Source organism: Erinaceus europaeus, chromosome 12 (genome assembly GCF_950295315.1).
Source record: "Erinaceus europaeus chromosome 12, mEriEur2.1, whole genome shotgun sequence".
NCBI lineage: Eukaryota > Metazoa > Chordata > Mammalia > Eulipotyphla > Erinaceidae > Erinaceus > Erinaceus europaeus.
The window spans coordinates 99,515,213-99,530,915 of NC_080173.1; the positions used below are offsets into that span (position 1 = coordinate 99,515,213).

Genomic DNA, 15,703 nt, shown 5'->3' on the forward strand with positions numbered 1-15,703 from the left:
GCCTGTGAAGTGGCGCCCCTGCAGGTGGGAAGCAGGGGGCTCGAACCGGGATCCTTACATCGGTCCTTGCGCTTTGTGCCACCTGCACTTAACATGCTGTGCTACCGCCCAACTCCGTTTTATTTATTATTGGATAGAATCAGACAGAAATTAAGAGGGGAGGAGGAGATAGAGGGAAAGAGATAGCCTTTTCCCCTGCAGGTAGGGACCAGGGGCTTGAACCTGGGCCCCTGGGCACCGTGATGTGTGCACTTAACCAGGTGCACCACAGCCTGGCCCCTAATGTGAGATTTTATACATGAATTGAGGTTGACTTAATGTTGTATAAGGACTAGGACTGTCTACAAGTCAGTTGGAGAGACACTGGTCAGGTGATCGCAGCAGGCCCTGCAGAGGAAGCAGTTGGAAACATGCCGTTTTGATAGGTCAAGTGGTGTGAGAGATGAAAGGTTTGTGGTAGCAGGATACTACTTCTCTTCTGCAAAATGGTTGTATATTTTAAGGCTTCATTTTTAACTCATTATTCTTTTCCTTAGATAATAGATGCCACCCAGAAAGGAAATTGCTCTCGGTTCATGAATCACAGCTGTGAACCAAACTGTGAGACTCAAAAAGTAAGTTTGATGTACATTTCTATTACTTGTTCAAGATTGCTCTTCGGGGGCAGGGGTAGATGGCACAATGGTTATGCAGACAGACTCTCATGCAGGATTGCTGTTCGGACCATAAATTTAGGATTCTATATGAAAGGCACCCACGATTTCTTTCTTTCTTTTTTTTTTTTTTTTAAGATTATTTATTTATTCCCTTTTGTTGCCCTTGTTGTTTTCTTATTGTTGTTGTTGTTATTGATTTCATTGTTATTGGCTAGGACAGAGAAATGGAGAGAGATGGGGGAGACAGCGGGGGGCGGGGAGGGGGAAGACAGACACCTGTAGACCTGCTTCACTGATCATGAAGCGACTCCACTATAGGTGGGAAGCCAGGAGCTTGAACCAGAATCCTTACACCAGTCCTTGTGCTTGGTGCCAGCTGCGCTTAACCCGCAGCTACTGCCTGACTCTTCACCCATGATATTTTAAAATAAAATCATTTTGTCTTAATTTTATTTGAAAGAGAGAAATTGAGAGGATGGGGGCCGGGTGGTGGTGGTCCTGGGTGAGTGCATACACCCTCACGCATAAAGTCTCTCTGTAGCTCTCCCTCCCCTCTCAATTTGTCTATCTCTTTCAAAATAAACGAGCAAATAAATAAATAAAATTAAAAAATAAAAAAGAGGGGAGTCGGGCTGTAGCGCAGCGGGTTAAGCGCATGAGGCGCAAAGCGCAGGGACCGGCGTAAGGATCCCGTTTCGAGCCCCCGGCTCCCCACCTGCAGGGGAGTCGCTTCACAGGTGGTGAAGCAGGTCTGCAGGTGTCTAACTTTCTCTCCCCTCTCTGTCTTCCCCATCTCTCTCCATTTCTCTCTGTCCTATCCAACAACATCAATAGTAATAACTACAACAATAAAACAAGGGCAACAAAAATAAATAAATATTAAATACATATGAAAAATACTAAAAAGAGTTGGGGTTGGGCAGTAGGGCAGCGGGTTAAGCGCAGGTGGTACAAAGTGCAAGGACTGGCTCAAGGATCCCAGTTCGAGCCCCCGGCTCCCCACCTGCAGGGGGGTTGCTTCACGGGCGGTGAAGCAGGTGTGCAGGTGTCTGTCTTTCTCTCCCCCTGTCTTCCTCTCCTCTCTCCATTTCTCTCTGTCTTATCCAACAACGAGGACATCAATAACAACAACAATAATAGCCACAAGAATGATAAAACAACAAGGGCAACAAAAGGGAAAAGTAGCCTCCAGGCACAGTGGGTTGGGGGCGGGGCAGCAGTAACCCTGGAGGCAAGAAGGAGTCAGAGTAGCTTTGCTGTTGTCAGAGACAAATCATAGATGGTATTCAATTTGTAGGTCCTTAAAGGAGGGTGGTACTTGAGTAATTGTCTTATGTGTTTAAAATTTTTGTTATCTGAAGCATCACATTCATAATTAAGGCAGATGACAATGATGATTTTTTAAAAAGAAAGCGCAGATCACGCAGTTACTGATGTCATTTCAAAACGCATTTCAGTGGACTGTGAATGGACAGCTGAGGGTCGGATTTTTTACCACCAAACTGGTTCCTTCAGGCTCAGAGTTAACATTTGATTATCAGTTCCAAAGATACGGGTAAGTAATGTTTCTGTTCTGTTTCATTTCCTTCTCTTCCTCCTGCCCCCAGCCCTTTAATTATCTGGGGTCGATCGCCTACTTAGCACACATGCCCTGTGGTTCTTGGGACCGTGAATTCAAGCTCCAGCACCACACGTGTGCCCCATTGACAGCTCTGCAGGAGACCCATAAGTGGTGTGGTGGTGTGCTGTGGTAACTGTCTGTCTCCCTATTTAATCCTGGGAAAGGTGGGCATGAGGGTCATGCAGGTGCACGAGACCTGGGTTCATTTCCTGACGCCAAATGAAAACACAAAAGAGAAAAACTCACTGTGTGAACAAAATTCAAGGCAACTTTGAAATGGCCAGCATCATCTTTATTTCTTGCCAACCATTCAGTCATTCCCACTAGACAGTATCAGTATTTGTTGAGGTCTTTTATAATAATTGCCTTTTCTTTGGCCTGCATTGACTTGGCTTCTCTCATATGTATTTGTTATATTATTCACATTGCTAAGTGTCCTGCTTCCATGTATTTGACATCTTTTCATCTGTGCTTCTTGAACAGCAAAGAAGCTCAGAAATGTTTCTGTGGGTCAGCTAACTGCCGGGGTTACCTGGGAGGAGAGAATAGAGTCAGCATCAGAGCCGCAGGAGGGAAAATGAAGAAAGAGCGATCTCGCAAGAAGGATTCGGTAAGTGTCCCATCCTTGTTTGAACTTACACAGTGTACACTAACATTTCTTTAAAATTATTTATTGGATAGAGACAGCCAGAAATCAATAGGGAAGGGCGTGATAGAGAGGGAGAGAGACAGAGAGACACCTGCAGCCCTGCTTCCCCACTCGTGAAGCTTTCCCCCTGTGGGTGGACCCGGGTGCTTGAACCCGGGTCCCTGTGCATTGTAACGTGCACTCAGGCAGGTGTGTCAGCGTCCTGTCCACCCCCCCCCCCCACGCACACAGTGCATATTCTAAGAAGGACTGTGGTGGCATGACCTAGGAGGCCGTGCCATAGATACGCGCAGTCCTGACTCACGTCGCTACCGTCGCATATGCTAGATGAGTGTTCTGGTATTCTAATAAATTCATCTTCAAAAGCAGGCTAACACCATCCCTCTGAAAGAGAAATAAGAGGGTCAGCGGAATAGCTTTTACTTGGGAAGTGCACTCTTGCCATGTGCTCAACCTAGGTTCAGACCCAGCCCCTACCCCTCACCACAACCACCACCACCACCACCACCACCACCACCACCACCACCACCACCACCACCACCACCACCACCACCACCACCACCGAGTTGAAGGCAGTTTTGTTGCTGTACCTCTCCGTCTCCCTTTCTAGAATGTGATACTAACACAAGTGCACACGCTGTATGGTTTGCCTTTAAACTCTCTCCCTTTTTCTGACTCCCTTTACCAGTGTAGTGACCACCGCCTCAGGATCACACCTGTGGGCCTGTCCCCATACCTGTGGATATCAAGAGAAGGGCCTAGAGGCCTTTGACTTCTCTTGCACTTAAGTCACTCTTAGCCTTTTCAGAAATCAGTACTATTGGGAATCACAAATACTGTTTAGATGACCCAGTTGACCCAAAACACAAGGCAAGAGATTAAAAAACAAAAGCATAGTTATAAGACATTAGGAGATGGGTCAGCAAGCAGAGTGCATGCCTTCCCATGCACGGCCATGGGCCTGGCCTCTCAGCACCTTACTCAGCACCTCACACGAGGTGTGAAAGGAAGGAAGGAAGGCAGGCAGGCAGGCCATGGGTGGGAAAATGATATTTTGCTGTCCCTTCTCTCTCCTATGCTTTCTTCCCTTCCTTCCTCCCTCTCTTTCTTTCTCTCCCCCTCTCGTCCCTCCCTTCCTTCCTCCCTCCCTCCCTCCCTTCCTTCCTTCCTTCCTTCCTTCCTTGGAAGATCTTGGGTTCATTCTCCTGTATTGCATCAAAAAATATTATAGTGGTTGAAAAATATGCCATTTGGTCCATATTACTTAGAAAGAAATAATTAGGAGGACCTGAACCATATAAGAAAACATTGGAAACGGCACGGGAGGGAGAGACAGCTCTCCCTAGGCTGGGTGTGTGCCCCGCATGTGTGGTCCAGCTTCACACCTCATTCCACACGGAGGTGCTGTGGCACCACTGTCCACGTGGGCAGTGAGCTTGCTCGGTCATGCATGAGACCCAGGTTTGAGCCTAAACCTCACTCTGCTGAAGACAGTTTTGGTGCCATGGTTTCTTTCCCTCTTTATTTATACCTCTCTGTCTCTGAGGAAGTCAGCCTGGAATAGTGGAACTCCAGGACAAGAAGAAAAAAAAAAAAAAAGAATAAATTTATCAGTGAGAGAACAAGAGAAAGGAAGCCATAGTAGTGAAACTGGGCCTGGAGGTGGTGTGGTGGGTCAAGTGTTGGGCTCCCAAGCACGAGGTCCTGAGATGAGTAGCCGGCATTGCCGGTGCCAGAGAGAGGCTGTCATTCTCCTCTCGTCACTGTATTTTAGTTACTTCTCTCGAGCAGAGGAGTGACGCCTACGGTACTCTCTCCCTGCTCATGATGCTCCCCCTGCAACATGGGGAATGAGGGCTTGAACCTGGATCCTTCTGCATTATAATACATGCACTCAATCTTTGGTGCACGTGTGTGTGAGAGAGAGGGAGAGAAGCCCAGGGTTGTCTTGTTTTTTTTTTTTTTTTTTCTCCTCCCATTTTCATCTCTTTATTTTCCTAAGAGAGAAATAGAAGCCAGAGCACTGCTGAGCTTCGGCATGTGGTGCTTCCCGTGGCCGAACCTGAGTCCTCGGGCGTGCAAGTGGGTGTGCTGCTGCACTGTCTCCCCAGTATCAGAGACCCTTAGACTTCACTCCCCAGCAGCAGGCTCGAGCACCGGCAGGGACAAGGGCAGCTCTGTGTGGTGCGCCTGCTAGCTGTGCCTCCCTCCAGACAGAAGATAAGCGTGGACTAGGGAGGTGGCCAATCGGCAGCATTGCACAGGCACAGTGGCCTGGCTTCAGTCTTGACTGTAGTATGTAAGACGATCTGAAGGACTTTTTCAACTTAAGAATCAGGAAGAGGGATAAGAGGTGGGGGTTTGGCCATTGGGAGCGGTGGATTCCTCAAACAGACTGTTAGCCCAGCGATCAAGGACAGTTGGCAATGCGGCCCTGTTTTTACTATCTAGAATGAGCAGGTGATTTTCAGAGTAGTGGGTATGTTTCAGCTCTTTTCAGCAAGTGGTAACTTGTGTGCCAGGCACTTTTCTAAGAGCTTAAGACATTAACTGAGTTAATTCTCAAAATTTGCCCTTAAATTGGGTACAAGGATTTTATAGATAAGATCATTAAGCCACAGAGGAGTCACTCGGTTACGTAGTAGCTGACAGAAATGAATCAGTGCAGTGCCTGTGTCTGCTCCTTATTTCCTGAATTACCTATTTTTGACACCACTTGTCACTGAGGCTCACTGTCTACACAGCTGCATCCCATCCTCTTCCTCCTCCCTTTCCCTTCTCCCCTCCCTCACCTCCTCCAGTCCTCTCTCCTACTTCTTTTGCTAGAAAGTGACAGAGGAGAGAAGCAGAAGGAAAGATGCCCACAGTACTGCCCCATCAGTTGGGTAGAGACCAGGGATGAGAACACCAGGTCCTTCCTCCCAGTAACACACGCCCCTTACAGGTGCCCTGCCGCCAGACCCTCAGTCTCTGTCACTGCGCACTGCCCTCCCAACTTTGAGACGCTTACAGTTGTAATCTGATTTCGTTTAAAAAGAAAAGGCTTATTTATTTATTTATTTGCCATTGGGTTTATTGTTGGGGCTTCAGATCCGCTGCTCCTGGATGCCATTTTTCCCATTGTTATTATTGTTATTGTTGCCATTGCTGCCGCTGCTGTTGGATAGGACAGAGAGAAATGGACAGAGGAGGGGAAGACAGAGGGGGAGAGAAAGACAGACACCTGCAGACCTGCTTCACCACCTGTGAAGTGATTCCCCTGCATGTGGGGAGCCGGGGGCTCGAACCGGGATCCTTATGCTGTTCCTTGCGCTTTGTGCCATGTGCGCTTAACCCGCTGCACTACCACCTGGCCCAAAAGGAATTATTTTTGTGGAGTTGTAGAAAGAAAAAAATGCATCTATTTCTGTATTTTTTTCCCTTTGTTGGGGGGATTAATGGTTTATAGTCAACAGTGAAGTATAGTAGCTGGTCGGTCCAGGTGCAACGTTTCTCAGCTTTCCACATCACACTAACCCCTACCTGATCGTCCCCTACCTTCAGTTCCAGGACATGAACACTCCCTCCCACCCCAGAGTCCTTAACTTTGGTATAGTACACCAATGCTTTTCTAATTAAAAAATTTATTTTACTGACAGATGCAGAGAGAAAGATATAAAGAGAGACCAAAGCTCTAGCTTGTAGTGTGATGGGGATAGAAGCTGGAACCTCAGGCTCAGGAATGAAGGTCTTTTGACTTAACCGTTCATGATGTTATCTCCCCAACCCTGTCGGAATTTTAAACTTTACTAAGTCCATGAGTACATAAACCTTTATTTTTTTACTGTTATAAATATTTAATTATTTACATATTTCCTACTATTGAACATTTGTGTTTTCAGTGCTTTGTTCTTTTAAAATAGAGAATTATTAGAGTAGGGAGATACATGGCAAGATCTCTTTTCTTTTTATCATTTTTATTGCCACCAAGGTTATCTCTGGGTCTTGGTGTCTGCATAATGACTCTAGTGCTTCCAGCATCATTTTTTTTTCTTCTCACTTTCATTTTTCTTTTTTGTTTATAGAGACAGAGACGGTGATGGGGGAAGGCAGCAGGCAGTGGTGCCCCCAGTAGAGTGCACACATTACCGTGCACAAGGAGCCAGGTTCAAGCTCCCAGTCCCTACCTACCTGCAGCAAGGAAGCTTCACCAGTAGTGAAACGGTGTTGCAAATGCCTCTTTTCTCTCCCCTCTATATCTCTCTCTCTTTGTCAATAAAAAGGGGGAAAATGGCCAGTGAGAGTGGTGGGTTAGTCATGCAGGCATTGAACCCCAGCCGTAATCCTGGTGGCAATTAAAAAAAAAAAAAAACAGACTGGGAGTCGGGCAGTAATACATCGGGCTAAGCGCATGTGCCACGAAGCTCAAGGACCGGCATAAGGATCCCGGTTCGAGCCCCCAGCTCCCCACCTGCAGGGGAGTCGCTTCACAGGCGGTGAAGCAGGTCTGCAGGTGTCTGTCTTTCTCTCCCTCCTCTCTGTCTTCCCCTCCTCTCTCTCTCCATCTCACTCTGTCCTATCCAGTGATGACATCATCAACAACAACAACAAACAAACTGAGCAGAGAGACAGAGAGACACCCGATGACATCATCAACAACAACAACAGACTGAGCAGAGAGACAGAGAGACACCCGATGACATCAATAGCAACGACAAACTGAGCAGAGAGACAGAGAGACACCCGATGACATCAATAGCAACGACAAACTGAGCAGAGAGACAGAGAGACACCCCCAGTGCTTCTTCCCACTCATGACACTTACCCCTTCAGGTAGGAACCTGGGGATTGAACTTGAGTCCTGACTCATGTTCTACTCAGTGTGTCGCTCACTGCTCAGCCGCCCCTAAAATGAATTACTATTTAGAGAGTCTGGCGTAGGAAGGAGCACGGCACTCCTGAACCCGAATATGGTGGTGCCGTGTGCCCTCTGAGGGGCCTGGGCCTGCACGTTGCTGTCCTGACGGGCTGTCTCCCCAGTCAGGTGCTTCATTCTGAACGGCACACTTGTTGCGTATGGTTTGCTAAGGGTTTATCAGTGGCAGCGCAGTTGCAACTTATCCTTCCCTCCCTCCCTTCCTTTCCTCCTTTAATGCTGCCAAGACTTCCTGTGTGAGCCAGTTTTTGTTGTTTTTTTCCCCCTTGGTTGCCCTTGTTTTTTATTGTTGTTGCAGTTATTGTTGTTGGTATTTATGTCGTTATTAGATAGGACAGAGAGAAATGGAGAGAGGAGGGGAAGACAGAAAGGGGGAGAGAAAGATAGACACCTGAGGGAGTCGGGTGGTAGCGCAGCGGGTTAAGCACACGTGGCGCAAAGCATAAGGACCGGCGTAAGGATCCCGGTTCGAGCCCCCGGCTCCCCACCTGCAGGGGAGTCGCTTCCCAGGCGGTGAAGCAGGTCTGCAGGTGTCTGTCTTTCTCTCCCCCTCTCTGTCTTCCCCTCCCCCTCTCCATTTCTCTCTGTCCTATCCAACAACGACTACATCAGTAATAACTACAACAATAAAACAACAAGGGCAACAAAAGGGAATGAGTAAAAATAAATAAAGACAGACACCTACAGACCTGCTTCACCTCCTGTGAAGTGACTCCCCTGCAGGTGGGAAGCCGGGGGCTCGACCTGGGATTCTTGAGCTGGTCCTTGTGCTTTGTGCCACCTGCACTTAACCCGCTGCACTGCCGCCCGACTCCCATGAGCCAGTTTTTTATTGGAGACAGACAGACAGAGATGCGCACACCACCACTTCAGCACCCAGGGGATTCACCTGGTGCTGCCCACGGTGCTCCACTGTTTCAGGAATGTCTTGGTACATCTTTCTTTTCTTTTTTTTTTTTAATAATTGTTTAATTTATAAAATGGAGATACTGACAAGACCGTAGGGTAAGGGGCACAACTCCACACAATTCCCACCACCAGAGCTCCGTATCCCATCCCCTCCCCTGACAGCTTTCCTATTCTTTATCCCTCTGGGAGCATGGACCCGGGATCACTGTGGGTTGCAGAAGCTGGGAGGTCTGGCTTCTGTCATTGCTTCCCCGCTGAACATGGGCCTTGGCAGGTGGATCCATACTCCCAGCCTGTCTCTCTCTTTCCCTAGTGGGGCGGGGCTCTGGGGAGGTGGCGCTCCAGGACGCATGCGGGGGTCGTCTGCCCAGGGAAGTCAGGTTGGCATCACAGTAGCATCTGGAACCTGGTGGCTGAAAAAGTTAAGATGTAAAGCCAAACAGATTGTTGACTAAACATGAACCTAAAGACAAGGATCTTGCAGATGAAAATTTGGGGTCTCCATTTTGGAAAATGGTAGTAGGTCTATTGTCGATATATTCCGAGGGGACATTTTTATTTAAACGGTTAAAATAGCCAGTGTAATGGTGAGAGTGTGTCCTGGGCTTTCTGCCTCTATTGTATCTATATCACATGGTTTTCTAGCTTCCAGAAAAGACTTAAGAACAGCTCCCATGAAATCAAGGTATCTGTATTCCTATTTTAATTTAATTTTCTTTAACATTTTTTAAAACATATTTTTTACTTGTTTATTTTTGCGTCGAGGGTTATTGCTGGGGCTTCTGTGCCTGCCTAAAAATTCACTGCCCCTGGAGGCCACCACCCCCATTTTTGTTGCCCTTGTTGTTATTATTGTCATTTGTCGTTGTTGGATAGGACAGAGAGAAATGGAGAGGGGGGAGAGAAAGAGAGACACCTGCAGACCTGCTTCACTGTCTGTGAAGGGACACCCCTGCAGGTGGAATCAGGGCACTTATGTTAGTCCGTGTACTTAGCCTGCTGCACTGCTGCCCAGTCCCCTGTATTCCTTTTTTTTTGCTTTTTAAAATTTAAGTTTTTCAGGAACAAGAATGCTTTGGATAGAACTGTTCCAATGGACTGGACCAAAATGAATTTAGTTTCCTACAAGGGTCATTTGACTGTAGTGAAAAGTGTGATTCAGTTTGACTTACCTTCTCCTAAGGTGTCATTCCTTGCATGTGCCTATATTCTGAGTTCTGGCCAAGTGCAAAAGGTAGGTCCTCTTACATTCCTGACAGGGATTTCTTTTTGGTGGAGAGTGACAAAGAGTGCCAGAGGCTTTAGGATATAGTTGTGCCTTCCGTAGCTATTAACAAGAAGATATTGACGAGGGTCTGGCATCTGCGTCCTGCTATATTAACCCTTGATTGGTAAGCAGCCGCCCCATGATTGCATTTATATAAAACTTAACACAGTACGTTCACAGCTGTGCCCCTGCAGGCAGGTTTGAGCCCGGGCCCTTGTACATGCCGGCTTTGTGCTCTTCCCCGACAACGCCGACAGCTCACGGACCTAATGCTCTTTCGGTTTCTTCATTCTCTGTTAGTTTCCATTTTGTTAGCAGCTTGGTTGTGCCGGACTGGAACATGCTTTCTGCTGTGGTGGTTGTGGTTTTGCTGAGGTAGAACATGCTTTACCGTGTTCTGGCAGAACCTGGGTCTTGAGAATGCACGATTTTACCTAGTCTGGGCTGACTCACAGCTAACGGACGGAGAGACACCACAACACTGAGCCTGGTTGAAACTCCCCTGTGAGGCTGGGTTTGAACCTGGGGTGTGCCCTGCCCTGTGAGCAAACTCTCAGGCCTCTGCTGTTGTCTGATTGTTAAGTCGGTGCTGTTTGTTATTTTGTAACCATATAATTTTTTTTGCATGTTAGGTGGATGGAGAACTGGAAGCTCTGATGGAGAACGGTGAGGGTCTCTCTGACAAAAATCAGGTGCTCAGCTTATCTCGACTAATGGTTAGAATTGAAACTTTGGAGCAGAAACTTACCTGTCTTGAACTTATACAGGTAAACATTTCACATTGATACATCTTTTTGTTTCTGAATTTGAGGTGAGCTATATTTAAAGCACGGTCCAGAGTGGCTAGTGGAGAAACTACTGTTCTTGTATGTGTTTTGAATAGAGACCAAAGTTGACAGGGAGATTAGTGATAGACTTGAAGCCCTGCTTCACTGCTAGTGAATCATCCTCCTGCAGGTGGGGAGTAGAGGCTCAAACCCGAGTCCTTGTGTTCACCCAGTCTTTGTGTGATCCACCCCCTTTTTAAGTGGCTATGGAGTGGGGGGCAGGGGAGATAGTATAATGGTTATGCAAAAAGCCTCTCATACCTGAGGCGCTGAGGTCCTGGTTCAGTCCCCCCGCACCACCACTAGCCAGAGCTGAGCAGAGCTTTGATATAAACACACGGTAAGTAAAGTAAATTGTAGAGTTCTACGTGCCTTTAAAAGCTCATCCAACTCTTCGGAATGACTTGGAGTTGGACCTCACTAGTCTCGTTGTAGATCTTGTCTGTTCACTCTAGTTCACGAATACAGTGAGGTTTTTATTTTGTGTAAGAGTCGATGGCATGGTGTCGGTGTCTGCCCCTTGTGCTGTTAGTTCCCCATTGTGAATACAGCTTCCCAGAGCGTTTCCCTTGATAACCTGCGCTCTGCTTCGCTTCCTCCCTGGAAGAACACCCACTCCCAGTCTTGCCTGAAGTCCTTTCTGGAGCGCCACGGACTGTCTTTACTGTGGATCTGGATGGCAGAGCTGGGCGATGGCAGGGACAGCAACCAGAAGCTTCAGGAAGAGGTCAGTTCAATTTTGAATTGCTTGTCGTTCCTGACTAAGAGAGTATGTGAGAACATGAGTCATTAGTTTAGCATTATATTGACTACTGGTAGTAAATGCCTTTATCACAGTGTAATCTTTATTATCACTTACTAGCAGTGAGCTTTTTTTCATGGTTTTTTTGCATATGGTATCTCAGTACCACGTGGTTGAGAACTGAAGATGAAGATGCAATAATAAAGTCATAGTTAAGTGTAGTTCTTTTTAATTATTGGGTTGTTGAAGAAAGTCATGGCGTTTTTTCTGTGCAAAAATGCACTGTGACTTTTCCTACATCCCAGTATGATTTCAGATGTAATTCCAAAGTCATGTGCTATTACACTTTAAAGACAAAAATCACAGGATATGGTCATAGATAGAAGTTGGGTTAAGCGCACATGGCACAAAGTGTAAGAACTGGCATAAGGATCCCAGTTTGAGCTCCCGCCCCCCGCCCCCCCCCCCCAAGTCCCCTTCTTCCCTTCCTCTCTCATTCTCTCTGTCCTACCCAATGACAGCAGTAATAACAACGATAAAACAAGAGCAGCAAAAGGGAAACATAGCTTCTATGGATTCCTAGTGCAGGCACCAACCCCAGCAATAACCCTGGAGGGGGTAAAAAAAAGTTAGAGAGGCCGGGGCTTTCTGTGGCACTATACTGGGAAGCAGTATTCTTAGATTTCAAAGTGGGTTGGTTATTTCTGATTGAGAAATCAATACTGGACAACTATCAAAAAGCTCACCGAGCTCAGTGATAACTACGTGTCGTGTGCGCGCACAGGACAGCAGCGTGTCATTGCATGGCTCCTGAGCCTATAGCCAGCCTCTGGGACGCTTCTTAGAGTGGGTCATAGATGAAGTCCAGTAGAGTGGGGTTTTGAAACATCACGCTCATGTGTGATAACTACGGGCACGGCTATTAGTCGTATTGGATGTTGTGAGCATCACATGCTTCACGTTTCCCCTTCCGTCCTCTTTCCCTCCCTCCCTTTCTCCCATCAAGGCAGACAGACAGACAGACAGATGGTGACAGACCACAGCCCTGAAGCTTCCTTCAGTGCCTTGGTGTCCAGGCATGAACCTGCATCATTGCATGTGTGGCAAGACAGTGCGCTACCCCAGTGAGCTATTTCTCCAGTCCTTGCTTCTCAGTCTTACCAAGGGTTTTCTTCTTGGTTGACTCTGGCCCTCACTGAATGGAAGAAAAGCTTTGGTGCTATTGTCCCCCTCTCCCCTCCCCCTCTCCCCCCCCCCTCTTCCTCTGGCTCATGTCTGTTTTATTTATCATTAAGGATAGAGACGGAGAGAATTGTGGGGGAGGCAGAGAGAGAGAGAGAGAGAGAGAAAGACCTGCAGCACTGCTTCACCACTTAAGCTTCTCCCCTTGTAGGTGCTTGAACCTGGATCCTTGCACATCACAAGATGTGTTCTCTGCCGTGTGCCCCATGACCTGTCCCCCTTTTCCCCCTTTTATGAAGGAAAATAATGTAGAGACATTTAAATCCTGTGATTATGGAGAACTACATTTTATTTTTATTTTTATTTTTTTTTAATTTATTTCTTTATTGGGGAATTAATGTTTTACATTCAACAGTAAATACAATAGTTTGTACATGCATAACATTCCCCAGTTTCCCATTTAACAATACAACCCCCACTATGTCATTTATCATCCTTCATGGACCTGTATTCTCCCCACCCACCCACCCCAGAGTCTTTTACTTGGGTGCGATACGCCAATTCCATTTCAGGTTCTGCTTGTGTTTTCTGGTCTTGCTTTTCAACTTCGGCCTGAGAGTGAGATCATCCCATATTCATCCTTCTGTTTCTGACTTAATTTCACTCAACATGATTTTTTCAAGGTCCATCCAAGATGGGCTGAAAAACGGTGAAGTCCCCATTTTTTACAGCTGAGTAGTAGTCCATTGTGTATCTAGACCACAACTTGCTCAGCCACTCATCTGTTGTTGGACACCTGAGTTGCTTCCAGGTTTTGGCTATTACAAATTGTGCTGCTAAGAACATATGTGTACACAGATCTTTTTGGGTGGGTGTATTTGATTTCTTAGGATCTATCCCAGGAGAGGAATTGCAGGGTCATAGGGTAGGTCCATTTCTAGCCTTCTGAGAGTTCTTCAGACTGGGAGAACTACATTTTAATTAAGATAATAAACACACAGTTTTTACAGAAATTGACTCCTATTCAGAAACTTGAAATTTCAGCTGATTTGATGTTTTGTTTTCTTCCTTGTGTTTAATCAGATCATAAAGACTTTGGAACACTTACCCATTCCTACGAAAAATATGTTGGAGGAGAGCAAAGTACTTCCAGTTATTCAGCGCTGGTCTCAGGCCAAGACTGCCGCCCCTCAGCTGAGTGAAGGCGACGGCTATTCTAGTGAGAATACATCGCGTGCTCACACTCCACTCAACACGCCTGACCCTTCCAAGCTGAGCACAGAAGTGGACACAGACACCCCCAAGAAGCTCATGTTTCGCAGACTTAAGATCATCAGTGAAAACAGCATGGATAGCGCAGTGTCGGACGCCGCCAGTGAGCTTGAAGGCAAGGACGGCAGAGAGGATCTTGACCAGTTAGAAAGCGCCCCTGTGGAAGAAGAGGAAGAGCTGCGGCCACGGCAGCTACTCACTCCACAGCTGCCCGAATCTAAAGTTGACAGTGAAATCACTTTGGAAGCCAGTAAGCTGCCCGCATCGGAGCCAGAGGCTGACGCTGAAATGGAGCCCAAAGAGATCCAGGCAAAGCTGGAAGAAACTATTGCCGAGGAGACGCCATCGCAAGATGAAGAGGAGGGCGTATCTGACGTGGAGAGCGAGAGAAGCCAGGAGCAGCCAGATAAAACTGTAGATATAAGTGATCTGGCCACCAAGCTCCTGGACAGTTGGAAAGACTTAAAGGTAAGAAACATTTTTGTTGACTTTAAACTGAACTACTCTGGTCTAGAACTCTAGAACATTAAGTTATATTGCCTGCTTTGGGTGGCTATTTGAATGTTTGCAGGCAGATGTTCTCTCACTAGCTGCACACCTTCTGTTCTTAGATTTGAAAAACGGGAATACTTGTGGTCGGGAGGTAGCACAGTGGATAAAGCACAGGACTCTGAAGCATGAGGTCCTGAGTTCAGTCCCTGGTAGCACATGTACCAGTGTTGATGTCTGGTTCTTTCTGTCTCTCCTATCTTTCTCATTAATAAATAAAATCTTAAAAATGTTTTAGTGGGGGGTCGGGCGGTGGCGGCAGTGGGTTAAGCGCATGTGGCGCAAAGCGCAGGGACCGGCGTAAGGATCCCGGTTCGAGCCCCCGGCCCCCCACCTGCAGGGGAGTCGCTTCACAGGCGGTGAAGCAGGTCTGCAGGTGTCTATCTTTCTCTCCCCTTCTCTGTCTTCCCCTCCTCTCTCCATTTCTCTCTGTCTTATCCAACAACGAATTGTGTCAACAAGGGCAATAATAATAACCACAATGAAGCTACAACAAGGGCAACAAAAGGGGGGAAAAAATGGCCTCCAGGAGCGGTGGATTCATGGTGCAGGCACCGAGCCCAGCAATAACCCTGGAGGAGGGAAAAAAAAAATGTTTTAGTAGGGGCCAGGTGTTGGTGAACCTGGTTAAATGCACACATTACAGGGCGTTAGGACTTGGGTTAAAGCCCTGGGCCCCCACCTGCAGGGGGGTAGCTTCACAAGTGGTGAAATAGTGCTGCAGGTGTCTTTCGCTCTCCCACTCTAGCTACCTTCTCTCTAAATTTCTCTCCTATCAAATAAAATAAATTTTAAAGATGGTTTAATAAAAAGAATAATTGAATACTAGCTCTCTTCTAATTTTTCAAACATGTTTTAAAATCATGGCAAGAGATACACCAGCCTTTGATAGATGTAGTATCTAAAATACAGGTATCCCCGTTTTCCTCCTCATGTCAAATCAATGAGTATAGTCATTCAAATGCTGTTTACATTAAACAGAAGAGAAGTTGAGTGACAAATGTGTATGATCCTGGGCTGGGGAAACAGCACAGTGGTTCTGCAAAAAGCTTTTTCATGCTTGAGGCTCTGAGCTCCCAGGTTCCATTCCCAGCACCACCATAAGCCAGAGTTG

At 46.9% G+C, this 15,703-nt stretch overlaps 1 protein-coding gene across 3 annotated transcripts in view; it reads left to right on the plus strand.

Moving 5' to 3' along the window:
• The window catches only part of SETD2 (SET domain containing 2, histone lysine methyltransferase), a 69,707-nt gene that overhangs the window by 16,056 nt on the left and 37,948 nt on the right, over nt 1-15,703 (plus strand). For 2 of the 3 annotated variants that reach the window (XM_060204842.1, XM_060204841.1), the window contains exons 6-11: nt 537-614; nt 2,114-2,211; nt 2,761-2,887; nt 10,650-10,784; nt 11,452-11,571; nt 13,852-14,508. In XM_060204842.1, the coding sequence (XP_060060825.1) occupies nt 537-614; nt 2,114-2,211; nt 2,761-2,887; nt 10,650-10,784; nt 11,452-11,571; nt 13,852-14,508 (1,215 nt within the window). The remainder of the gene's footprint in view (nt 1-536; nt 615-2,113; nt 2,212-2,760; nt 2,888-10,649; nt 10,785-11,451; nt 11,572-13,851; nt 14,509-15,703) is intronic. The other variant, XM_060204843.1, reaches the window with a different exon arrangement.